Raw genomic sequence first — 27,263 nt, 5'->3', positions numbered from 1 at the left:
ATCATACTTTTTATGCCTTTCCCATCCCAGACACAGTTGGAAATGTGGGACACTTTTGTCTCAGGAAGGCACTCACCCATGTTCTATTAATATGGATGATTTCACGTTGTTCCATGTTCTTGCTCAGGCCTGGCATTTCCTAGTATGCATCACCCCTGCCAGCATCACCGTCTTTTTTGCATTTCTTCTTCTTGTGTCCTTCAGCATGACTTGAATGGCAATTTTACTTTTTTTTTTTTTTTTGGAGGGGAGTAGACATTTGTATGTCCAGTTACCTGGGTAGTCTGCACACACGTAGTTGCTTATTCTCTTTCCTGCAACGTGGTCCATCTAAACAAACATTTTTGCATTTCCTGGCACTACGTGGCTTTCCTCAATGAAGCTTTCTGTCAACAGTAAGGTGCCCTTGGACTAGTTTTGTGCACACTAGTGCACACATCTAACAGGTTAGGTACCATGAAAACAAGTTATATATGATGGTTCAACCTTATGAATTGCATTCTCCTCTATGCCCTTTCTCCCTGGGTTATCCCATTGTTGGTATCCAGATTGTACACTGTCTTTCCCAGAGGAGTTCATATACTCACCTGAAGTCATCTTCTCCTATGAATTATTTTAAATGAATCCTCTTTAGGTGCATTCCAAGCAGATCATGCACACAACATCAAAAAGCTCGTAGGCCCACCTGGCTTTTCTGCCTTTTGAAGGGAGAATTTTTGCATGTTCTCCCGTGCTCAGAGCTAGCTCTCCAAGCTAGCTGAAGTGCTTCCCTGCTGCCTTAGACCTAGGGCAGTTTGAATGAGGTGTGAAACGGGGAAGCTGCAGCTCAGCTTGCTGGCCCTGGCGCCCGCCTCCCTGCTTGGATCTGGGATCAAGGGACCAAGATCTTGCCCTGGAATGTGAGGAAGAGCGTTGTGTCCTGCCCCGTTGGTGGGGGTGTGTGTACCTGGGTTGCCGAGCCACCTGGAGGAGCAAGCAGAATTCCCAGGAAGAGATACATAGGAAGACATTTTAGTTTCCCTCAACTGGATTTTTTTTCAGTGATTTGTCACTCTCAGACTCCTGACTTATACAGTGGACTTCTTACTAAATTAATTTGGAAGTCAGGCTAATTCGAAGAACTAATTTCAATTCCTACCCATTTATGAAAGGTCTGGGGGTTGAGCGCGATTCTGATTTCCTCTCTGAGTGAGGGCTCTTGTGTACATTCACAAAATCAGCACAGCTATGTCCTGTTATTTGTAATGAAATACTTTATTTATAATGTCTCCAACTGCCATTGGCTCCTACCCATCCTTGCTGATCTTTCTGGAATGGTGACATATATGAAAGGTTGAATCTTAATTTTGTTTTAATAGGTAAGCTTTCCAATAGGTATTCCTTCATAGGGATGTATGAAATGTTAACTTTCAAGGCATAATCGGACTTTACCTGTACACTTGGTCAAGTTTTGCCCCGAAGAGCTTTCAGTGGTGCTAAGAGTGAGCACTGCAGAATGAAAACCAGCCCCCAACATATAGGGAGTTTTTAAAATGAGATCATCATACAATTTTAAAAAAAATCTGGTCTTGCAACTTGCATCTGTGGACAAATCTAGACAAGTTTTAATCGAACACTTTAGAAGAGCAAATGCTTTGTCTAAATGCTGACTGTATGAAATTTCTGACAGGGTTATACTAAGATTTCTAAGTACTCAAAAACATGTTTTAAACATATGACTATAAATTCTTATATAATAATTACCAGCTGTAGTTTCCAGCTGGTAATTTGAGTGAAGGTAGTTTAAGTTACGTAGATGAAATAAAATAAACATTCTTGTTATAAATTTTATTCTGTGATCTAGAGAAGTGAACTGGTACGGGCTGAGAAATGCTCTGGAGTTTTAGTGGCACCGTTATACATAAACAAATACAATAAAAGGATTGTATATTTGGAATACATCAAAAGCAAAGAGTGAATTAGAAATATCTTAATAACACAGAGATCATTTGTTTACACTGGAAAACGAATTTTTTTCTTGTCTACGTAGGTACAGCTTTTCCATTTTTTTTTGTATGTTTAAACATAATTACCAAAAGTCCCATTTAATTTAGAGTGTTTTTAAGATAATGATACATTATTGAACATACAGTAGCCAAAACCTTTAAAATAATAATAAAAAAAAACCCACAAAACACACAAAAGCTACCTATGGTGTGTGGAAAGGTGATTGCTTTACCTGGTGCTAATTGAGTTAAAACTGTATCTTATTGTCCATAGATTTAATTAAATGGCATTTTAGTGCAAGTTTTGAATTTTATAATGAAATTGTATAATTTTTCCTTTAAAATATTATTTTGCAATTGCTAATTTTCCTGTGGCCAAAAAAGTAGTGTATATATTCTTTTTACTATCATGAAAATCCTATAAAACTCATTTGACAATTTCAAACCATGAAATTGCCAAATTTGGTGTTTGAATTTAGATTCACACAAGCTGCCGAAGTAAACAAGGGTTCCTAAAATATATGTATTTTGTCACTTTTTTATTATTTTCTGACTAGTGCATAAATTGGTGCTATTATTTCATCGAGTCATCCTTTTCTTCATTCTTCCAATAATGATGCTGAAATTGAGTTAATCACCCTTACTGATCGTACTGATTTACAGTACGTGAACAATGAATTAGAAGCAATCTGATTTATCAAAGTGTTCAGTAATGTAAACTGCACTTTCTAAATTACAAGCAGCAATTAAATTACAACTTCTGAACACATAACATTCTTGCTAGACCTACTGGCAAAATACAAACAGAATAGAAATGGTAAATCACCTTGAAGAATGGGACCCAAAGCATCAGTATTTTGATACCTGAAACAGTGCTGTTAAAAAGAAGTGAGGCCTAGATACAGTTTCAGTTGTCCTGTTATACTTGCTTCCTGCAAAAAAGAAACAAAATAAATATATGAGGTGTTGTTTTCATTTTAAGTCTTTGCCAGCCACTTTTAAAGATGGTTAAAAATCAGTGCTGCTCCTTGCAGCAGGAAGGAGTTTGGCTAGTTCATGTTGGCGGGATGAGGTTGGAGCACGTTGGCCAAAAAGCCTGGGGTGAATTTCATGGGGAGGAGGAAGCACTTGCAAGGAAGTGACAGCTGGGATCTTTCGATTTGCTCTCTCACATTATCTGTTGCTATTAACATGAAAAAGTAATGGACGCTTTACACGTTATGTGACACTCAGAGATTTTAATAATTATCATGCAACTTAAGTAACACTTACTTTTCTCTTTCTTATTGCAGTCAGCAACTGTCTCTGATGGAGGTAAGCTGAAGCTTGTTTTTACTTGTATAATCTAAAAAACATCAAAGTTTCCACATTAAGCAATGTAATCCGTGGTAACTAAGGTGGTATTTTACAAGATGTCTGACCTAAATGGTGCAGAACTTTGAGACTCCTGTGGGAATTGTGCCAAAACAAATGCTGCAAGGTTACGTTCACATACTTTCCCTGCTTTATTTGCATAAACATTTTTCGGCAGATCTATATGTGCACATTTTTGCTATGACTAGGATTCTTCATTTGTAATATCAAAAAGGCAGAGGTAGCAGTCTTTGATATAACTGGATCACAGATAAAATCTTTTTCTCCATTTTGTTGTCTTTTATGACCTCCTTTTGCTTTTGAAGAGAGATTATCCAGCTCATAAGCTGTAAGCTGTATTGGTGTATTTGTTGAGGTTGAAACTTCCTTAGTGTGGCACGTTTTGAGGAAGGGGTAAGTAACCTGGTAACTGTAAAATCCCAGCATGGAAGTTCTGCGGGTCAGGAGCACCTTTAGAGTGAACTCCTCCGTGTGTCACCTGTGTTTGTTTGTTTGGATTTTAGCGTGGCCTTAGTGCTTTACAGCACTCTCTGCTAAACATCCTGAGGTGATTTCTCAGAACCTTTGAAGTTAATTGAAACAGTAATAGTGTGCTTCCTTAATGGAAAAAAGCAATTAAGTGTAATTTAGGCATACAAGAAATGTCTTGCTTTGCAGGAGTTGCTTCATTGGATCCTGAAAAATAACTCACTTTCACATGTTTTATTACTTTTAGTACTCCTTGTAAGAAACATTAAGAAAAGAGTTTTATTAAATAACAAGGGGACAAAATATGTACTATGTATACAAAATATGTATCTAATTACTAAAATATTTTAGATGATGGAGGGTTTTTTAATACTAAATGGAAATGTAAATGCAAAAGCAGCAAGACCTTCACAATATTCCATCATGCCCTATTTTCTGACTCCTTGTAATTTTAAAAATACAGTAGAGAGACATAGTAGTGTTTTGGGCTTATTGACAGAGTTACTTGCTGCTGCCTGCCTGACTTCATCAGGTATTTTCCTTCTCTACTGCTGTCCTGGTCTTCTTCCATAACAGTACTTGTCCACATGAGAAGATTGACATTATAATGTACCTCTTTCCTACAAAGTGACAAAAGAATGAAACAGAAGATCAGTGTATCTATTCTACTCTCTGTTTCTAAAGTATAGGATATGTTTTCATGGCAAAAATAGGTATTTTTCCCCAGGCGTTACTTGTTTGATGTAAAAAAAAAAAAAAAAAAAAAAAAAAAAAAAGAGGAAGGCAAAGCACATACAACCTTTCATTTTTACATATAGTGGAATTAAATTTCATCTGCTAAAGGGAAAAAGTTAAGATTGATCTTTTTTCAGCTAAAAGTAGAATGTGCCTGTGTCTTGTCCCTGCTGTGTTTCCAGCTCTCCTTCCTTGCTAATTTAAATTAATGCCTTCTGTGGCCCAACCAAACTTGGAGATTCCTGAAATAGGCCTCCTCTTTTGTCATATTCAAGCTTTTTATGCTTCCAATGGATTGTTTGTTAAGATCAGAATAATATTCAGCACTTGGAATATAACTGCTGTAGTTCAGTTCCATGGGTGACTGTAATTTTACAGTTGATAACATAGCATTTTGTGAAGTAATGAAACCTAAGAGCTGTGTAGGTTGCAGAGGTGAAAGAAAATACAGTAATTTCTACATGTTTTTGATGGGTTGCATGACCTTTTTTCAGCTGCTGCTGAAGATTTTACACGGACCCTTCTCTTCGTTATTAAATGCTACTTAAAGTATAAGGGGGAGGGAATAATTTACGTTAAAAGCAATAGTCAAATAATATTGAATAAGTACCTCTAAGTACCCAGAAAAGCAGATTGGAAAAATAAGAACCAGAGAGAATGTAACCAGGAAAAATGAATTGAAATAAAATGCTAACTCATTTCATATAGAGCTGCATTGAGCAAAAAGGTCTGATTCATGTCTAAATTACATTTTCAGGCTTTTGCTTTTATTGAAAATGTCACAGCACTGAAAATTTTCCAATCTCCTCTAATTTCAGTAATTCATTAATAGAGCCACAGATTTACACATTGCAGGGCATGTTTAGATTAGTGAGATTTGGACCAGTGTAATGATTAATACAGCAGTACAAACTTCTCTTTCCAGGCTAATAATACATATGTATACATAGTATAAATACTGTTATTAAGATTTAGTCTCAGGAGGAGAGTTTGTCTGTAAAAAGCAGTAATTACGTGCTCGCATACATCCTTGCAATATAATAGGAGGCACAATAGCTTTCTGGACATTTCTTTTTCCCTCAGGTCAATGAAACCTCATGACATATGGATTTTATTATGTTCGAGCCAGGCATTGAAGACTGTTTACTCCTTGTTGCATTTATTTTAGATAAACCCTGAGCTCGTGCAAGCCTAGCTAGGAAGTTCTCATTAGCTAAACTTGTGCACTTTGGGCTATTTCAAAATAAGTAACATGTGAAGATGTAGGCACTTGAATTTGTGTTATTTCCAGTGATGCTGGCCAGCCACAACTCTTAAGAAATAGGAATAATTGATTTGTTTAATGAATTGCAATCAGAAAACAAATAGTAAAACTGTTTAGATGCAAGGCCACTGCTACAGCTCTAATAGTTCTGGCACCTACGGTCTACAAAAGGCACAAATAATTCTATGTTGCTACAACTACCCCTAACTAATAGATTTCTCTTGCTGTCCACCTTGGAAACTCTACATTTCTACTTAGTGTAGGGATCCTGCGTGCTGACCCAGGATGCCTTGAGCACTGTGCTGGCCAGATCATCTTGGAGATGAAACAGTTAAATTGTCACTAGTCACCAGCTCGGGTCTTGCTTTCACCCTCAGCACTGATACCTGGGTGGAGCTTTACAGGAGGAAACCCACAGGGTCAATGGCCATTGAATAAATGAGCCTCATCCCTCATCTGGACAGGCAGGAGGGAGCTCTGAGCTACGCACAGTCTCTTAAGTCAGTTTTTACCTGCTGTTCCCACCAGAGCCAGTTCCACGAAGCTGAAGTCTATTATTTCCATATACATAGGATAGCAGATAGTATATGGGTCGTCTTCTTACAAAGCACTTAGTATCTGATGATTTTTTTTTGTTTTTAGTATTCATCACCAAGAAAGAATTTTCATAAGGGAAAATGTTCTTAAAGATTTTTTCTTTTAAAGGAATCTGACATTCAGAATAATAAATAATGTAGAAGCATATTTTAAAAAGTGACTAGAGAAGACAGAATAAAAAATCCCCAATGATCTCCAAAACAAAACAGAACACCCTTGTTTACACTAAGTACAGACAGATTATTTCCTCTAACAGGCATATGGCTTATTTTTTAGTTATATGTTGGCAGTGAGTGCCTGCTGTAGCCGTGTTCCACGGTAACATAAATAATTCAAGCTCCTTTAGAAGCAGTGGCAAAAGGTCTTTTCTTTAAATTATTTATGTACCTTTTTATAATGCGTTGTGTTAAGTATACTCTTGGTTTCCTCTGCTGGAAGCCACGAGGGTGAGGAATCGATTTGTTCCGAAGGGTGTAAAAGGCTGCTCGGAATTGCGGGGGGCGACGCGTTCGCGTCCCCTCTCCGCAGCGTTACGGAGGAGCCATGTCCCGGCCGGGAGGGCTGATGTGCACCCCATGGGGCCCGGGAGGCTGCAGCTGAGCTTGGAATGGAGGCAGAAGGATGGCTCTCGGTGAACACCTTGAAGTATTTGATTAGATGGCACCGCAGCGGTTCTTATCAGCTTTATCCAGGTAATGTCCGGCTGTAGGGATGAAGGGGAATATCTTAATTATATGAATGTCGGCATGCTCATGGTTGCAAGGGATTTGGGAGGCTGCTCACCGTAAAAAAGAGGTACAAAAAGGTTGGAAAGTGTATGTAGATTTTGTGAAGAGATGTTTACAAGAAGTATGCTTCATTGTATTTGGACTTACTGCCTTAAATGATTTAAATGAAAGCTTTCAAAGCCGTTTTATCTCGAATGCTTTCAAGCTTTTAGTTGATTAGATGTGTACATTTTCTTACAGAATGATTTTTTTTTAAATAAATCCCCAAAATACAAAATATGAAACAAAAGGCGTAAGGTCTTATTTGTGGGGGGTTCTAGGAAGCATTCGGTGTCAGGTTTGTGTTGAATAAGGTAGTCAAATGAAATTGCAGGTGTTCGCATCGCAAATGGCAGCCTTTTCTCCAGGCCTGGTGGGTCAGGAACAGAACAGAAATATGAGAGGTGCCTGGGGTCCCGAATGCCCCGGGAAGGAGCCTCCTATTGCCTACAGGCAACTCGGGATCCAGTGCTTCCATACCAAGGAAGGAGGAAGAAAGGCATTAGGAAGGTCTGTTCACAACCCTCGGATGTCTTCTAGGCACCCGTGTCGGGGCTTTCACAGGACATAACCCTACTTTTAAGCACACAGAGAAGGAGGCTGCTCTGTGCAGAATGGGAGAGGGAGAAATCTGGGTTCTCAGCTTTTCTCACCCTGGAAGAGCTGGAGGTTTCATTTCCCATCAGGGTGACTATGAGATGAAATCCGTGAATCGCTTGGAAGGTTGTTCGGTTCCTCCTTTCCTTTCCGTGGTCAACCCTACGCACTGGGAACGCGAGAGCTGAGGCAGAAAACCTGACCTGGAGCTGGAAGCATTCCTGTGCAGGGGCCGTGCAGCAGGAGTCCTGTGCTCCTGCACATGTTTATATTCTTCATTTAAGTGTGATTTGGATAAACTGTACTAGTGATGTAATTTGTTTTTTAACTCCACCTGATCTTTCTTTCTCCTGGACTCTAAGTTACGCACTGATACACCTGCACTGTGCTGTAATGGCTTTAACTGGCTTTACTGTTCCTATATGTAGCAGCAGAAAATCAAATAACTAAACCTTTTTTGGGAAAGAATTTTGTTAATATAAACCCCTGCAGGAATCTCTATACATCTTTAAAGAAAACTACATTCTTGTTTCAGTGGAGAAGAAAGTAGCCTCTGAGTTAATTATGAATTCAGTTGGTCCTTTCTGAAATAAGGTAGCTAAATTCAGTTAGCTGAAGAGGTAGCTAAGTGCAGTTCAGCAGAACAGAGCAAGTTTGTTGTGGATAAATAAGCCCTTAAAGCTGCTTTAAGAGCAGCCCCACTCTGGAGAGCCCACGGGTTGCAGTTCCTCCCCAGCCCAGGGCATGATGACTTGTGGAGTTGGGCAATTCACGTGGCTACAGCTCCCTAATTTCCCCAGATTGTCCTAGTAGACATTAGCAGTTGGGTACGTGGGATAAGTTGACCTTTCTGTTTTGAAGGATCTAGGAAATACTCATCTGAACTTCTCCATTGCAGAAGTTCAGTGGGGACTGATCTCTCTAGCAGTGAGGCAGGGTTTAGTAACTTCTAAAATTGCTGGTATATAACATATAAAGACATATTGAGTGGGTGTCTGTTCACAGCCTGGACTGTAGAATAAGATATATCTGCAGAGTTAACGATAAATACTTCAGGTAATAAATTAAGATAATAATTCACATCAGATTCGTATCAGCTTCTTTCACAGTAGTTTCACTGTGATGACAGGTATTCTCTAATGGAGATAAGGATTGACTTGCTCCTGTTCTTTGGTATGTGTCTTACAGGAAAAAGTGAATAAATACTTCATAGAAAAAAAATCTGCAATTATTTGCTGACTTTTCTTAATTTAGATTTGATCCATAAGTCCATAAGAGGAGTAAAAATATTCTTCATAAATATTATCCTTGTATAAAATAAAATAAGAAATAGTAACTTTTGACTTCTCCCTTCCATTTTTCTCTCCTTCAATCTTATTCAGTGTCTTTGTTGTATTTTGTTTTAAAATAGTTTTGCTTACAGAAACTGTAGTTAGCTTTTACATCTTCGTAGATATTTCTAAGCTTAGACTGCATTTAGCTTAAAAATGAAGTTTCATAAGAATTGTTTTCTTTAAATTTTCTTGTCTTGACATCTTTATAACTATCTTTATAACTTCTAGCTATCTCTATAACTATCTTTGAATGTCCTTTTTTCCAAAGTTCATACTTTCTGGGAACAATATTTTGTAGCATAAAACGTAAGAATGCAAAGTCATTTTGGATATATAATGAAAAAGCATGCTTTGAGAGATCTTACAAAATAATAATTCTGATGAAATTGCTTCTTGCTTCCATTAATGCAGGTGATTAACTGAGGAAAATAAGCAATAACAAAAATATTCCTGAGTAGGCTATTTCTTATTGAATTCCATGTTTTCAATCAGTTTGCCTTTGTATTTGCTGTATATTTGTTTTTGTGCTTGGTGTAGGATTACTGAAGATATCACCTATTTATCTGAGGATTTGGATTTCTTGTATTACTACTGTTATTTCAAAGAATTCAATGACTACCTTGTTCATAAAACCACTTCAGCGCAGTATCATCCAGTTTGGAAGGGACCTCAGGACATCTTTAGTGCATCCATCTGCTCAAAGCACAGTCAGAGCAGAGCAGAGCACAGGTGGCTCAGGGCTTTATTCAGTTGTGTCTGCACGATTAATTATACCGCAGATGACATCTGTGAAGTATTACTGCAAGCTGCGAGTATTACTCTGCTGACTTTGCATTTGCATAAACTGAGAGATGGTGAGAGAAGTAATTTGTAAAAGGGCATGCAACAAATAAATGACAAAGTTACAAATAGGACCATGTTGCATTAATTTAAAATAATCTTTTCATGTTAGAAGTCTTCTCCTTCACCTTTCCACTCCTGTGAACAATTGGTCAATCTTTAATAATTTTTATGTATACTCTATTTACTGATTTATGATAAAGATGATCTTGGATTAATGATAAATGCTTCATATTAGTACAGTCATGCTGTTACATGTGGATATATTTTCCTAAATTCTCTAAAGATTTTCCAAATGCAAAATTTTGATGTTTTTCAACATCAAAAGTATCTGGTCATTCCTCAGCTTCATCCTGAGAAAAGGCAGAGGGTGAGTGTAGTTTGACACTGAGTTTTTCAGCTAGTTTTGCTTGCCAGGTGTTACCAAAATCTGTCGGCAACCTGCAATTCTTGTTCTCTGTTATTCCTTATAGCTGTAACATTGTGTTACAGTTTTTTCATATGAGGGGGTAATGGGACTGTCATCTCAACATTATTTTTGTTATGAATCCATAGTAGTTGTATTCTCTCACTTGGAGTATCTACGTTATTTCCCGTGCTCACTTTGAAATCAATTCTTTCTCTCTTGGCTCAGATTCTTCAGGAAAATACTGTATTTAGATATGATTATTATTCTACTCAAGCAGGTTGTAACTTCTTCTGTAGTCTCCTCAGAATTCTACAATATCACCAGTGTCAAGAAGACCCCCAAAGTAATCCAGCAAGAATAGGCTGGAAGAAGGCTCCTTAAAGGCAGGCCCCTTAGAGGACTAAATTCTGCTAAGCTGTTCTCACAAAGTCTGGGAGAACGTTGGCATCACCAGGTCATTGCAGTCTCTTGGCCCTAGCCTGGGCCGGAGTCCTAGATCTCTGTGAGAAATTCTGCTAATCAGTTCAGGGACTATGGTTTGATGGGTCTCTTATTAACATAGGTTTTTGCCCACTCTTTGGTGAAAGCTGAACTGTTAAAGATCCCCTTTCTTTGGATAATCCTCTAGAGGACTGCAGTTTATGGGGACAAGAATGTAAGAAGCAAATATTATGCAGAATCCTCTTTTTTTTTTTATATATAGAGCAAGAAAAAAAAATCTCTTTTTGCCTTCCCCTTTTGTTTCTGCCAGGGATTTGTTGTTAAGACACTAGTATATTTTTCTTTGCAGTGGAATGGAAGAACATTTTATGGTAAGGGACCTTGTGGAGCCTGCACTACTGTGAACTTGGCATATTATATATGGAAAAAATTGCTGTAGAAAGAAGAGTAAAAGAGAATAACATTATATTTTATTTTAACAGAGTTGAACAGCACTGATTTGAAAGACTGCATCAGTGAGAATAGCCTTAGTAGCAATGCTAGTCTTCCCAGCGTGCAGAGCTGTCGACGACTTCGTGAGAGAAGAGTTGCAAGCTGGGCTGTTTCGTTTGAGCGTCTTCTTCAGGATCCTATTGGCATTAAATATTTTTCTGTAAGTTTTGAGGGACAGTGAAAAGCCTTTCGAGATATCAGATACAGGTGCAAGAATTTTTCCATTTTCTTTCTTTTCTTGACACTATCCTTAAGGATAGGAGATCACTGTTACGCAGTTGTTACCTGAATATTTTTACAAATTTAACAATTGAAAGAAAAACTTGGGATGTTGAAATTTATTCTGTGCCCAGGAGAGATTAAACAGTCTCTACCTGACTTTACCTGCAACCTGGACATCATAATGCCTTGTAGTCTGGCATGAAGGTTGGTGAGTCATGGTGCCTAAATTAAATGCCTTTCAACCAACATGTTACCGTGCCTTCCCTTGGGAGTCACAGAAAGTCCACAGACTGAGAAGGGTCTCACCTATAACCAGCCAAAAGAAATTGCTGTGTAAATATCTGCGAGCAGTCAAGCACCTTTGGAGCATGAACATTTAATTCAAGATTGTGTAATAAGCATCTTGGTCCACTTGGGATACAGAATGCACAGGCATCTCCTGCAGATAGATTTGTCACAGAGCAGGAATTCCTCTCTTAGAGGAAGAGGTTTTGCATATTTTGCAAATACTCCTATTTTGCATAATAGTGTGTTGATTAGAGCAGTAATCCTGCAAGTAGGAGACCTGATTTCAGATCCCTCCTGATGTGCCTCGTAGCAACTTCTCCTGCTTCCCAGCAGTATATAGCAACTAATAAGCTACATAATGTTCCAACTGGGGCACTATCTATTCTTCCTGATGAAGCTGAATTGTTCAACCAGCTGTGCTAAAATTGTGGGGCCAGAAAAAGAAAAAAAAAAAAGAGAGAGAGAGAGATTGACTAGATTTGCAGTGAATACACAGAGCTGGGAAGTAGGCAATTGCATTCTGGTTCCTGCTCACAAACTTATTTCTCTTTAAATTTTTGATTATGTGTAAAATGCAAAAATGTGTCCTAACTACTGGATCCTACTCTAGATGGTCTTTTTATGCTTTCTGTGTCTCAGATGAAGCATCTCCAAAGCTTTTAGGTGAATTGGGAGGTAGCTAGTGGATTTAGGGTCCCTGTATTGTACTCTCCAGTTGCTTTCTGACAGTTGTACTCCCTAAATTCCAATCTTAAAAATTCTAAGTATCTCTGAAGATTTGTCTTAAACTGCTTTCTGAGGCTGCTGTTGTGTGCTAAGGAAGCTTGAGTGATATCAGTGAGACACCTAAGTGAAAGTTGTGGCTTGTGAGATAGTTGAAAATAATACCCTCAGTTAAACACTGATATCTAAATTTATAAAGCATAAATAAGCATTCCAGTTCCTGAGTTATGGGCTGATTTTTGAGAGAACCATATTATTTTTAATTTTTTTTTTTAAAAAAACACACAAAATGGTTTAATGAAACATATGCAGACAGAATATTGGATTATGCAGATTTGAAACAAGGACAATTTCTGTATGTATAATTTTCCAAGTCAATTGGTTCCTAGTCATTATCAGTACCTTTGGATGCTTCTACAATATAGAAGTCCTGATTATAGTGTGTGGTACTGCTTGATTTAATTTTTTTTTCTCCTCAAGAAAATATATTTCAGTTACAAATTATTGTTACAAAATTGCTATTAAAATCTTATTTGTTGGAGTATGTGCTAGGGCACTTGACCAATGCACAGGGAAATTATTTGATCATAACTTGATTTGTTATTCTATATTCTTTATGTTTAAAAGGAAATGAAGAAAAGTGCAAGTACGAGTTGGAAATGAACAGAATTTTGCTTTTTTAAAAAGATAAGACTCTGAAGCTGAAGCTGAGATACTTTCATTATGCAGACTTTAATATTTACATCAACCACTACAAATATCTTGAATAAAACTGCAAGTAATTTGTTTTCTTTATGCATGTATTTATTTACTTATTTTTTCTCTAGGAATTTCTGCGGAAGGAATTTAGTGAAGAAAATATTTTATTTTGGCAGGCCTGTGAATATTTTAACCATGTACCAGCACATGATAAAAAAGAGGTAAGTCAGTATTATATTTTGAAACATTACGTTGCTTGCTAAAAACTGATGCTTTGAAATTATTGGAATTATTGAAACTATACTTGGTCTTAGGACTGTGATTTCACTAAAACAGGGTAGGAGCATTAGCCTGAGTTGTTTTATCCTCCGGGAGTGCCCTGCCAATGTTAAAATGTTGGCTGTAATTGTACTTTGGTGAAGGGCAGAGGTAGCTTGATTTTTGTACAGGATTTTTAAACCAGGTCAGGTTTACAGAGTGGAAATGGTTTCAGTTTTCTAACAACTGTTTGCTCTTTTCTGTGCCATCCTTTTTTTCCTTCTTCTTCATTCTGTCTTCAAACTGTGAGTTTTCTGAAACCCTCTTAAGGTCTCTGAGTTTGGGTTGGTGCAACTTCTTTGTTATTTCCAGAGTGTAGGTGTTTCAAAACAAACTAAAAACAGAGCGTGTTTTTAACAGTAAACACATTTACATTCTTCTAACTTCTGGAAATTGAAGTTGAGAGAATTTATATAAATAGTAATTGTTATCAGTAAAGTTTAAAATCAATAATATCTACTCTGCTTCGTAAGGCAGAGCATTCGATGATTTAATTGCTAGCCATAATTGCAGTAAGCACTGCAATTTGAGATGTGTCCATGAGAGAGATCTAGAGAGAGCTGCAGAGGAAGACAGTTAGGCAAGAGACCTATTCTTATTCGAGATCTTAAAAACAAAGATCCTTCTGTATTTATTATTATCAAATGAAAAATTCTTATATATTAAGGAAATATGAAAATATTTAAGAAAATTTTAATAGAATATATCCATATAAAGATAGTTGTATAAACTACGCATGTGAAGTTGCATATAAATTAATATGGAAAAAATTCTTTTCTGTAGCTTTCTTACAGAGCTCGGGAGATCTTCAGTAAGTTTTTGTGCAGCAAAGCCACAACACCAGTCAATATCGATAGCCAGGCGCAGCTGGCAGATGATATTCTCAATTCTCCACATCCAGATATGTTCAAGGAACAGCAACTTCAGGTAACCATGGCAAATATAACTGCTGTAAACTTGTCTTTTATCTTTCCCTTTGAAGTACTTTGAATTTCTTTGAAATAGTTAAGTATAAAAGTATTTTCATTTGCTGTTTTACTTGTTACTTGCAAGAAGAAATTGGAGACATAAATGTTCTATAGATTCTTTTTGCAGTATAGAAACAGGCTGTGCAGTGGAATGCCACTTGACACTTTTTCTATACATTTGCATGTGTGTATAAAATTGTCATAAAATAAAAAATAATTTGAAAACACAGTTATTGAAATGAAGGGTAGATGCAAGTAAGCTTGTTCTTTAGTATCCATGTTTAGTCCATGTGATGCAACATTATCAGTGTGGTATTTGTATACAGACGTTTATACTTTATTGGACAACTGCGTACACAAATAGTGGCTGATTTTTGGTTAAAGCGGTTTGTAAAATAGCCCTGTCATGTTGAAGGAAGCATTAAAGCCCTTATGCTTCAATAGTCCAGTAACACCCTTTGTGTCCTTTAGGAAGACTAGAGGAAAATATTGCAGGGATAACTACCTAACAGAGCATGGATAACAACCTTCTCAATTTTTGGTGTTAGATTGTATCTGGAGTTGATTCTGAAAAGCTTTATTTTTGCATCCTGAAACTGTATTAAATTTAAGACATTGGCATTAGCTGTGCTATAAAATAGTCTATTATATTTTTTGGCCACTAATTGAATTTCAGGTGGTCAGTGACAAATACTTCAAGTTTCTCCTCTTTCAGAGACCCTTAGAATTTTCTATTTTTTATGTACGTGTCGTTGTTTCATGGCGTTTCCTGTCTCAGCCTGCTTTAGCTGGCAGAGGCCTATAGATAGCTGAAACCTGGCAGCCATAGTCTTATCTTTTTGTACTCACTTTAAGGGCTCCTCTGACTTTGTGCTGAGTTATGTCATAACCAGCTGGGTGATGGACACTAGGTTTTTAAAAAAATTCTTTGCTGGTAGAGAATTTATCATATCCAAAGGAGAGGCAATCCCAGTGTTTTTCAGGTCATATGTAACTGGTTTAATCACTAGACAAGACATAAAGGTAAAAGAAAACATTGTCTTAAAACAAGAAATAAACAGTGTAATGAAGCAGAGAAATTGTGATGTAAATGTCATATATGAGATTGCTTAGTAGTTAAGATGGAACATTTTGCTTTTGGTTTTATTTAAGACTGGCTAATTTAGTTTCAGAAGTTTGCTCCAAGCCTGGTATTGAGCTGCTTCCTTACTGTGTTGTTACCTCATGGACTCACTTTAACCTCATGGATTCTCCCTCTCTGGTCTTACCTGCATCAATAATTAACCTTGCATATTCTCTGTCATTGTATAGTAATGTATATAACGATTGCATCACGTTCCCGAGTTGTGGAGCACAAACATTTTTTTCTTGTTCACAGCTACCTTGAAACACCCTTGTATAATTTTGCAAATCTGAAGTTAAACATAGTACTGATGTAAAAAACCCATTAAACATCCTTAAAATGGATAGTTTGCTACATGCTTTGTTTAGAAGGTGTGAAGATGCATAAACACAATAAAAGATGGATATGATGATGGTGTTGCCAAGACTACAGAGCATCTCCTCTCTTTTGCCCTTTGCACTGTGAAAAACATGTAGCATTCTTCTAAATCTGTGTTAAAGCACAGATATTGGCATTCTGCTAAATCTGTCCTGCTGCTTTTTAATTGGTGCAATGTATTCAGTATATCTAAACTAAATCATGCCTAATGCTATTTCCAGGTTAATGTTCTAAGTTTTATAGAAGTTGGCTTCTGCAAAATACTGCTTTTTCTCTTGATGTGTTGTTTAAGCTTATGTAACAATTATTTTTGAATTTTAATTTCAGATTTTTAACCTGATGAAGTTTGATAGCTATACACGCTTTCTCAAATCCCCCCTTTACCAAGAATGCATCCTAGCTGAAGTAGAAGGTCGTCCTCTTCCTGATCCTCAGCGTGTTCCCAGCAGCCCCACGTCTAAACACAGTATCAGTTCAGAGAAGTCCAATATCTCTACACCGAAAAAGGTTGTCTTTGATGTCTGAAAACTATATTCTTAATGATTGTTTCTCAAATTCTTTAGTGGATCATTGCTAATGTATAAAAAACAGTATTTCAGTATTCTTGTACATCCCTCTAGCTGACTGTATCCCTCTAGCTGATTCTACCAACTGCATATATTTTGCCTGTACTACAAATATTGGTCAAGGAAGTAAGCATGGCAAAATAATATTTATTTCCATTGTAGTAAAGTCATATCTTCTTTTAAAGGAAATTCAAACCCTCCATAAAATGAGCAACCTCTCTTTTCTCTCCCATTCCAACTGATTTGAGTCAAAAAGTTACTGGGATTTGGATGAGAGGAAGCAAGTTCAACAGAAGAAAAAAAATACGGTGAACATCCTCAAAGGATGTTGGAAGCAGTATTTTGGTAGTGTCCTTTTAAGATACAACTGATCTTTTCATTAAATTTTCAAAAAATACCCTTGGCATTTTGAAGTGGGGAAGGCTGTGACATTAGGATAAAGATTAAGATTGTACCCTTTACCTTGACTGATTAACATTGTATTTTCTTTAATTAAAAATGCTTGGCTATGAAGGGAATTATTTTAAGCTTTTTTTTTTACAAGAAGAGTAATTTTTGTTTGAGGACTTCATTGCTTCATAATGTCCAATCCACATCATGTGTCAAGTGTAGGATATATACATGAAAAATATAAATTAAGTTGTGCATTTCAAAAATAAGACAAATGGCTTTCCCAGAATCTCTTGCATCTTTGGTAAGCAGTAGCAGTAGTGGTAGCAGTAATCCGTGGAGAATTCTTGCATGTTTACATGAGCTCTCCATGGTCTGTTTCAGCTCCCATGCTGTACTGCTCTACTCTGTCTACGTATTTCTTGGGGTGTCCACTGTTTGGGTGAATGGGGATAATGAAGACTGCCAACCTCGTGATTATCTGATCATTGCACTCTTATTTTAGTATAGGTTTTTATTTTTAGATGATATACATACAACTGCAATTTGACCAGTGATTTAATTGTGTTTTGTGACAGTTGAGTGGTAAATCAAAGTCAGGAAGATCCTTAAATGAAGAGTCAGGAGAGGAGGATACTGAGAAGAAAAAACGGGGAACATTTTTCTCGTGGTCGAGAAGTAAGAGTTTGGGAAAATCACAGAAGAGAAAAGAAAATGGTGATTATCCAAATGGTGAGTTTTCAAGTTCTACTTCTTTGCACGATTGTTTCTGGAATAGACGTGACTAATGTCATCTTGTTTAGTTTGCTTCTCAGTATCTCCTTAGATGTCACAGAGGGAAGCTGTTAAGCAGAAGCCCATAGCCTGGCTATGTATGCTGGCTAGTATCTCTTTTAAGGAAGTGGGTGTGAAAAGAAATAGATAAATATCTGAGAATGCTTAAACTTGATTTTACTGACTTCAAGAGACTTCCCTGCTTTATTGCAACTGTAGCTACAGCTATTTTTAAATTTATCCATGCGCATGATCCTATTATTCTTCCTGATTGGAACTACATAAGTACATTGACTGTCCAACAAACTATTCTTATTTCATGCTTTCCTGATTAAAATTGAAGAAAGAAGAATTAGATTTGTGGAAAGAAAAAAGTGCAATCTACTGTTTTGTTACTTACTCTTTTGCAAAGTTTGAAGAGTTCCCTAGAGAGAGCACCAGCACATGGCCTCTAGAGGAAGAGGCACAAGTTTCAGATAGTTCATTCTATCAAGTTGCACTAGTAAAGGAATCCCACCGAAGCACCAAATTTAGACCATATGGTTTCTGTTGGTTTTTTTTTTCTTGTCTATTTTCTGTGGATTTCTGTGACCTTTCATTTTTCTATGTTGAGTAAAGGCCCAGTCCCATAAGATTTTTTTATGAATTGTTTAAGTGTTTTCAGTATGCTTATATGCAAGAAAAAAAAGGGGGGGGGCATTTGCTAAAATTATAAATCTAAACTTCTGAAAGGGGATAGTGAAGGGAATAGGGAATAGCAGAATAGGTAAAATATCTTTTAAAATTTTTAAAGATTTTTAAATGTTTGTATGTATTTTAAAAATTATTTTCAAATAATTTTGTGTTTCTGCTCTCCAAAAAAATAAGTGGGGGTTGTTTGAGACCTACATGTTCAAGAAATATTCCACCCAAAATTGTTTCATTTTTCTATTATTTCATTTTTTTAGTGCACAGTATGAATTATAGAATCACAGATTGGTTGAGGTTGGAAGGGACCTCTAGAGATCACCTAGTCCAACCCCCCTGCTCCAGCAGGGACACCTAAAGCACGTGGCACAGGGTGGCATCCAGGCAGGTTTGGAAGATCTCCAGAGAAGGAGACTCCACAGCCTCTCTGGGCAGCCTGTTCCAGGGCTCTGTCACCCTCACAGGAACGTTGTTCTTCCTCACATGGAGATGGAACTGCCTGTGTGTTAATTTACACCCATTATCCCTTGTCCTGTCACTGGCCACCACCAAGAAGAGCTTGGTTCCATCAAAATTCGGAAGTTTTGGAGTTTTCTTCTTTAATTAAAAAAAATGTTGTTTTCTTTCTGACCAAAGGAGTTAAGGTTTTGAAAGAGCTTTCTCTATTATAACAAATAACAAAATGAAGAATGAATAATGATCACCAATTCTTTCCATGAACAGATTCCATTCAGCCCAATGGATTATCCTACAGACGGGAATCACAAGGCTCCATGTCATCAACTGCTAGTCTTGACTTGGTAATGGCCAGTTCTTAATAATGAAGAAGTAGGAGAGCAGCTAAAACAGTGATTTACTATTTTCTAAGAAGTCTGAAGTTTAAAACAGTAGAATTTTGTTTAAAATAGTACTTTGAGAAAGTTTTTTTAAATGATACATTTAGAGGGTATGATGCAATATTAAACATTTTTAAAATATGGAAATGCAACAGAGTTTGTATTCATATATTGGTTCTTAATTTGTTCCTTCATGAGAAAGGTGTCCTTTCCAACCTGTCTGCTGTCAATGCTAACTTCAAGCAACAGTAAACTCCCAGAATAAAAGTTTGCCTTCCTAAGGGAGCTACCTGCATCTCTTTACAACAAACGACGCTCTCCTGCTACTACAGCTTTGAGAGCCTCTTCTGAAAAGCTGCATGTTATAGCTTTTCCCACTAAGCTTGTAAATATTATTGAAATAGTGCTTCTTGGTTTAATTTGGTTTTTACAGATTCTAAATGCTTATGCCTATTCCTGCCCTTCCCATTGAGTGTTGACTTTTTTTTTCTTTCCCTGTCAAGTCTGAAGCCTCTAGATTACCTGCATTTGTACCAGAGAAAGAGAAATCCCCAAAATATTGCTCTGTAAACCTCCCAGATGGTTCATCCAGCAAAATGGTTGTTAAATCTGGATTTTCTATCAAAGAGATGCTATCTGGACTCTGCGAGAAACATGGCATTAACATAGCTGCAGTGGATCTTTTTTTAATTGGGGGTGACAAGGTACTAAATATTCCTGTGCTGTTTTTCATATTTCTTTTTTTTGTTTGTTTGTTTGTTTTCTTTTGTTCTTATTAAAGATTTTTCAGGGTTATTTTATTACTAAGGAATTCTGATCTCTTGATAGTGAAGTTTATCTCCTGGTTCTGCTTATAGCTTTGCACTGGCAATTGTGTGTTACAACTAGTAGTCAGGACCAGACAGGGCAGCCACATTACAAAAATGGGAGATAAGATTACAACAAGTATTTACCTCAGAACAATAGATTGATGTAGGTATCTAGTCAACGTGGTTTGTCCATACTTGATGAAAACTATCAAAACAGGAAAATGATAGCATGTGTTAGGAGTACTTCAAAAGAAGTAAATAAATGTAATGATGCTCAATTGTTCAAAGCTAAAACAAGATGATTTCATGCTAGAATTAAGTTGTGTATTTTAATATAGAGGCAAGTTATCAGAAGCTTACCTTGATAGGAGGTGGCGGGTCTCATTCCAACAGAAGTAGCTGTGGTTCAGAGAGAAGTGTGAATGTGAAGCAGGTTGATTCTTTTACACTTGTGGTGATGAACACTCTAGACAATTGCAGTGACAAAGGTCAATGAGTGTGCAATGTACCTACTCTTTTAAGTCTTTTAACAATTATTAATTGCCATATTTTCTAAAGCATTATTCTGTGTGACCCTTCAGTTTGAAGGGTCAAGACTTAGTTTAAAATGTTAAGTTCCAGAATAGCTGCTGGCTGCAGTGGCTGTTGAGGTTTGCTCTTTGTCTCACAGAGTTCTGCTGCATTAGAACTACCCAGGGAGAAGGAGACCTTAAGCATGATCCTTATTGTAAATTACTACCTACTAGAATGCATACAACTTATATTCATAATTTTATTTCGTTCCTAGTTATCTGAAAAGCTTTTTTTTTTTAATTATGCAGCTCTTCTTTGCTGTCTATTTTAAATCTGTTTGTTCTCTGTTCTTCTGTTTCTGCCACGGGATCTTTAGCCACTTGTATTGCACCAAGACAGCAGCATCCTGGAGTCTCGGGACCTACGCTTAGAAAAACGCACTTTATTTAGGTAAGAGTCTTGTGGTTAACTCTCAGTTAGGGATTTTCTTAAGTATAGGCACATGTCTAGACTACAATAGTCTAGACTACAATAAAGTTTTAATCAGAGATAGGGATTTAGCATGGGGATTTTCTAAGTCCACATAGGTGCATCCTGCCTAATTTCAGGCACAAGGTCCCTTAGATTCTGAGCTAGCTTCGAGATGCTCTCTCTGTAACTGATAGTAAGATTAGGGCATTTCTAACAGATTCACATCAGGACAACCAGACTAAGAATCAGTGGGAGAAATGTGAGACCCGGGAGCATTTCAAATGAAATATAGTAGTGCCTAGTGATTTGTTCAGTGAGAAAAAAGAAAACACTGTGGATTGCAAGGGAATCCACAAGGGAAATTTAGGTGCTAGTTGAATATTTAAATATTTTTATGGTCTACCCGTCTTAACTGTTCAAGCAAGTGCAATTGTGAATAAGCCTAGAGAACAGATCCGGAGGCCCAGAGGAAGCCTTCATGCCAAAATACACATGCCACCTAGATTGAAGCAGTATAAGAAAGGGATGGAAATTCGACTGTGGCTCTGTTAGTCTCATCGTAAACATGCCAAGAAAAATGTAGCCTTTATGGTTAAATAGATTGTTCTCATTCTATTACCTCTAATGTTGTGCCTGACTGGTACATTTCAGTAAGTCTAGTTATATAAATATAACTTAAAATGATGGATTTATAGCACTGAATGTCAAATAAGTCAAAATATTTATTTCCATTATTAAAATAATACACATTTAAATAATTAAATGTGTATTATACACATTTTTCTTTTATTCAAAATTCCTAGAACATTTTAAATATTTCTAAACTCTGAAAACCCCACTAATGTGAGGAAAATGTTGAAATAATTTTAGGAAAAAGTTGTAAGGTAGAATATGTGTGATCATGTAAATCATTTCATACTGTTCGATTTGAAAAATTTAATTACATTATTGGCCGCATTTTTGAAGGGAATAAAACTTTGTCAGCATTCTTCATTTTAGCTTTATATTACTTTTATATTAGAAGTAAGGCTAGTTTCTGTCTAAGGATAGTTTAAATTTATGAATATGATATAGTGCATCCAGTTTATAAATAGAAATTAAACAACCTTTATTAAGGTATGTGTTCAGTTGCCAAATTAAAGAAAAAAAACTTTGATTAGGCTGCACCTTATGTTACTTGTGTGTTAATTAAAATTTAGAAATGTTCTACATTATTTCTTTCTGTTAGTTAGTTTTAATGTTTCTACGATATTTCTATGAACACACCAAATTGCTAAAAAACCATAAATATTTGGCAAATTTTCTGTCCTAATACAAATACAATGTGGTGATACTCAGTTGTGTGAATATCTGTTACTTCTGTGTCAACTGGCAATTAATTATCCAAGCTGATTATTTCTATTTAGTAGGTGTTGCTTGCTAAAATAGGAAAGACAAAGTTTCAACATTTTTTTTTTTTCGAAGGGAAAAATCAGAGAGACTAAAGATCTTGTATTTAAGTAATTTGTGTGAGAGAAAAGAAGGGGTTTGTGTTGTTATTATGACTGACAGAATCACCAATAATTCCACTGTATTTGTTCCTTTGTTAAAAAAAAAAAGAAAAGAAAAAAAGATTACTGTGAAAGCCCATCTCAAATAATTGAATTACAAATTGTAGGTCTGTTGTGTGATAGTGAGAAGAAATATTTTTCTTGCCTCTGTGGCTATAGAACAGGCTTGAAATGCCTGCAAGTATTACTGGAATATAGGGGAGCAATCTCATTGAAAATGTGAAAGTGCTAGAGAGTGGATTCAGCAGGTCTAAAGTGCAATATATTAGGTTGGCTCTCTACTTCACTTAGCACTAGAGGATGAGACAGTCGAGGCTTTATTTGTATTGAAAATTTTTGCATCTTCAGGGTAGGATGGATTTGTGTTAGTCAAGTAGTAGTATATGCAAGGTCAAAAGCTTTTACTTCATTTGGCTGTATATTGCATTTATATATTTTGTACATGTTATTTATTGTAATAAGTTATACTTACTGTGACAACTGATACGTTCCAGGCTGGATCTTGTTCCAATCAATCGATCAGTCGGTTTGAAGGCTAAACCCACAAAACCAGTAACAGAGGTTTTAAGGCCTGTGGTTGCAAAGTATGGCTTAAATCTTAATGAGCTTGTGGCAAGACTAGTAAGTATCTTTTGATGTAATTCAATCTGTAATATTTCTTGTCTGGAGAAGAACATATGATAGTCTTAAAATATTCCTCTTTGTAATTAGGCATTAAAATGTTTATATAGGACTATGTGCTGTGATGGAAATAGTCATAACCATTTCACTTAACAGTAGCTACTCTAAGGCTTTATTCTGCATCTGCTTTATCTTCTGCTTCAGAATAAATCTATCATCATAAAGAATGCGGCCTGGACATAAATTGTTCCAGGGCCAAACATGTCCATTTTTTAGCCAGAGAAATTTGATTGAGATTAGTTAAAATTTTTCCATTATCCCAAGAATCATGAAATTTGCATCAAGCCTCTTTGCAGACGATTTCTGTAAAAGCAGACTGACTCCACTTGCTCACTACTAATTTTCTAGCATTTTTTCTTCCTGAAATATCACGTAATGGGAAATGGTTTTTGTGGTGTTTCTAGGATGTTTACTGTTTTAGCTGCACCAATCAACATTTTTTCAAATGCCTGAAAAACATATTGGTATGTAATACGTAATTGGTATATAATTTCACTTAGTAAATAGAAAACTACCAAACTGGTACATGGATACTTCAGAATGCAGAGTAACCTCCAAACTCCTCTAAAGTGAGTGATTTGCTAAAGACATGCAATAATAGTCTTAGACTATGTATGCATGCTTGCAAACTGATTTTGCCTGCTTGTGCCTTCTTTTCCCCTAAATACCGTTCTTCTCACATGAATGGTTTACATTTATGGCAATTGGCAATTTTACACACTCGTGGAATATGCATCTTTAGAAAGGTGGAAGAAGGATTCACTGGGGCTACACCAAATGTAAAAAATACTTTGCTAATTTTCTGTTAAAAAAGTCAGACTATGCATAAAGTTGCTCTGAAAACAACTCTTTCTCTATTGCATACAAACTGTGATCCGACTTTAGAATGGTGAGCAGGAACCACTTGATCTTGGTGTCCCTATATCTAATCTGGACGGTCAGCGGGTTGTTCTAGATGAAAAAGAGCCAACAAAGGGTAGAGGTAAGTTGACAGAAAAACTTTTATTTCTGATGTCAAAGCAGTTTCATAAAGCCTGAGTGATTAATTTCCTCTGTGGGTGCAAAAGTGATGTTAGGTTTGGATATGTCACTTCTACCCTGTATTTCTAAAATAAAATGGAGTACAGTTTCTAAAGATTAAAGTCTAACTTCACCTATCAGTAACATGTACTTTATTGTTGTTTTAATAATTTTGTGCATATTATATTAATCTAACAACTTGATACTGTAAAAATTAATAACTTGAATATTCTTCTTGCATTCAAGCTTAGATTCCCATACACATCTAGAGACATAGTGCTTAATGATAACAATAGGAATAAAATGCCAAATAACTTCTGTGAATTTGGCAATTAATTCATTAAAGACATTCTGCATGCATAGGACAGATGCAGTCTGGGCAGCAACTATATATATGCTACTGTGATAAACTCCTTCCTTAACAAGAAAGTAGCAGAGCCCACATCTCCATTTGGTAAGCTATGATTTCTATAAATAACACCAAAAAGGGTATAATTTGTGATTTCTCAGGACAAAAGCATTTGTAAAATAGAAGTGAAACTAAAGTTGATTCATTTCAGATCAACTTCTCAGCAGCTAGAAGACAAGCTTTTGTCACAATTAACATGTGCTAGATTAATGTAAGCAGCCTTGGGAGTAAAGGTTCACTTTCACTAGGAGCTATTTTTATAGATACAGAACAGCCAGTTTTAAAAATGAAATTAGATCTGGTAAAATTAAATTGGCTTAGAGCAGAAATTCTCTTTGAGCAGAGGAGAATTATTGAGGAGAATCAGATTTGTCATTTTTCCAGGAAGCAGAACCAATTGTCATTTTGAATGAGACATCAATCTAAATACTCTCCCAGATAATTAGTTTAAGGATTACAAGTGAAATTTTAATCATATGTGCTATTCCCAAAGCTATTCCCAAAGCCTAAATCAGAGAGGACTGTTGTAGTGCTGGGTTGATTCTTCAGCAGCAGTGAAAAAGGGGCAGGGTTATGTGTTTAAGGCTGTGTCTTAGGTCTGTTTGTAGCCAGATGTCAATTGAAAGAGCCGTTACCAGTGGGCAGTGAGAATCTGGAATGAGGATATGTCCAGGAAACAAATGATGCACGAAACAGGAGATTCTGAGTGACCTTTCAGTGGCCTTTTCTGCTTGGGGAAAATAAACAAACAAAAAAAACAACCTTTTTTTTTCTCTCATTTAAGCTGGGTATTTTGTACTTGGGAATTACAGACTGTACTACTAGCTGAGGTTTTAAGGATTATTTGACCTAATCAATTCAGAAAAATTTAAGACTTTAACTTTATAAGCATTTCCAGTATTAGGAAAATTTGAAGGTGAATGGGAGGTTGTGCTGACTTTTGGTTGAAAAGTTTGTGATCACTGTTTATTTTCCAGAAACACACTTGAGAAATATTATAGCAAAAATAAAATCTGTTTTGTGTTTCATATTTTTATAAGACTTTAAATATTTGGCAAATTACAGATGTATTGTTATAGAAGCTATGTTTATGTTCAGTGTTTACAGATAAACAAAAAGGTGCATCAGTAAAACAGAGTGCAACTGTAACTACTTCCTCAAGAAATCAAGTATCTACTGTAAGTGTTCTGCAATGATTTTTGTCTCTTAGATCATCTTTTATTTTCTACTGGAATCCTACACTAAAAGCTGCATTCATCCATGATTTTGAACCTGTCAAATTATGTGACTAGATTGAGCATAGTTAGAATTCATCCGTTATTTTTCCACTATCATCAGTCTTTTTCTGTGAGAACTTTATCTTCATGATGAATCGGACAGCTCTTTCACTGTTTTATATTAATTAATTCTTGTCTCTTTGCTTCATCTTTATTGAAAATGATTGAATTACTCTGAAATTCAAGGGCATTTCTGTATTTTTTTTCAGAGTAAACTATTATATTTGTATATGCATTTCTGGAGAGTATTGTGGCAAATTTTTTAGCAGTAATTAAAACATTTGCTGTGGTGTTGCTGGAAAAATGCTTTTCAAAATAACTTCTATTCACTTAGATATGTACAAATGATAGAGCCTAAATGTAAGCAGTACCTTAACTTTCCTTCTAATACAGGGAGAGGGAAGAACTCTAGGAAAGTCTAATTCTATCAAAATGAAAGGCGAAAATGGAAAAAATGCTAGGGATGTCCGGCTGTCAAAGAGAGAAGACTCTATTGCAAAGATTGGGAAAAAAAAATGTCAGAAAATTAATTTGGATGAAGCAGAGGGTATGTGAACTTTTTAGTTTATGTAATAATGTAAATATTATAGAAAAAAATAATAGTTCTATTTCTGTGTAGCAAAAGATACCATGTATCTATACTGCATTGTGAATTCATAGTCATGATCCTTACATTTTTGTTTGCTATTATGTTTGAATTGTAAAGTGTTCGAAGCTGAAGGTGAAATTGTAACAACACCTAAAAGCTAGATCCTAGCATTCGTTAAGTTCCTAGAGATACACACAGGTGCCTAGTGGAATTTTCAAATGTGGAAGTTACCTGACTCCTGGTGAAACAAAAAGGAACTAATTAATTAAATTTGAATATCCTATTTGATACCCTTTGCAGTTTTACAAGCCATGTAAAAACTTGCCTTTCTCTTTGCCTTCAAATGCCCCTCATAGGGGTAGGACTCTGTAGTTGCCCGAAAGGCACTTGGACCAGTCTTGTAAGTCCTAACTTAGGTGAGAGCTTTTGAAAACACTTTGCTCAAGTGTTTAATAGCCGGATTAGTCTAATGGAGTGACTGTGGAGGAGATCTGATGGGCAGGAGCGAGGTTGGTTTACATTCAGTAATTGATCTGGAAAGGCACTTAGAAGTAGAAATGGGCAAAGAGAATAATGAGCCCTAGAGAATTAACTGAATCAATTGCCTATCTTGTTAGCTCCTCCATTTTGCCCAGTAGACAACACAGGGGACTTATCTTACACACAGAT

The 27,263-nt window shown here is 36.2% G+C and overlaps 1 protein-coding gene across 7 annotated transcripts in view; it reads left to right on the top strand.

Moving 5' to 3' along the window:
- The window catches only part of RGS12 (regulator of G protein signaling 12), a 70,453-nt gene that overhangs the window by 30,590 nt on the left and 12,600 nt on the right, over positions 1 to 27,263 (top strand). For 6 of the 7 annotated variants that reach the window (XM_010212530.2, XM_088540028.1, XM_010212529.2 and 3 more), the window contains 13 exons: positions 3,278 to 3,299; positions 11,294 to 11,463; positions 13,364 to 13,456; positions 14,337 to 14,480; positions 16,350 to 16,529; positions 17,557 to 17,710; positions 19,163 to 19,239; positions 19,779 to 19,979; positions 20,974 to 21,047; positions 23,113 to 23,239; positions 24,185 to 24,281; positions 25,827 to 25,906; positions 26,399 to 26,552. In XM_010212530.2, the coding sequence (XP_010210832.2) occupies positions 3,278 to 3,299; positions 11,294 to 11,463; positions 13,364 to 13,456; positions 14,337 to 14,480; positions 16,350 to 16,529; positions 17,557 to 17,710; positions 19,163 to 19,239; positions 19,779 to 19,979; positions 20,974 to 21,047; positions 23,113 to 23,239; positions 24,185 to 24,281; positions 25,827 to 25,906; positions 26,399 to 26,552 (1,573 nt within the window). The remainder of the gene's footprint in view (positions 1 to 3,277; positions 3,300 to 11,293; positions 11,464 to 13,363; positions 13,457 to 14,336; positions 14,481 to 16,349; positions 16,530 to 17,556; positions 17,711 to 19,162; positions 19,240 to 19,778; positions 19,980 to 20,973; positions 21,048 to 23,112; positions 23,240 to 24,184; positions 24,282 to 25,826; positions 25,907 to 26,398; positions 26,553 to 27,263) is intronic. The other variant, XM_088540030.1, reaches the window with a different exon arrangement.

The sequence above is a fragment of the Tinamus guttatus genome, unplaced genomic scaffold, assembly GCF_059628265.1.
Source record: "Tinamus guttatus ecotype Peru unplaced genomic scaffold, ASM5962826v1 Tinamus_guttatus_pri_ptg000052l, whole genome shotgun sequence".
Classification (NCBI taxonomy): Eukaryota; Metazoa; Chordata; class Aves; order Tinamiformes; family Tinamidae; genus Tinamus; species Tinamus guttatus.
This window is presented reverse-complemented; position numbering and strand designations above follow the sequence as displayed.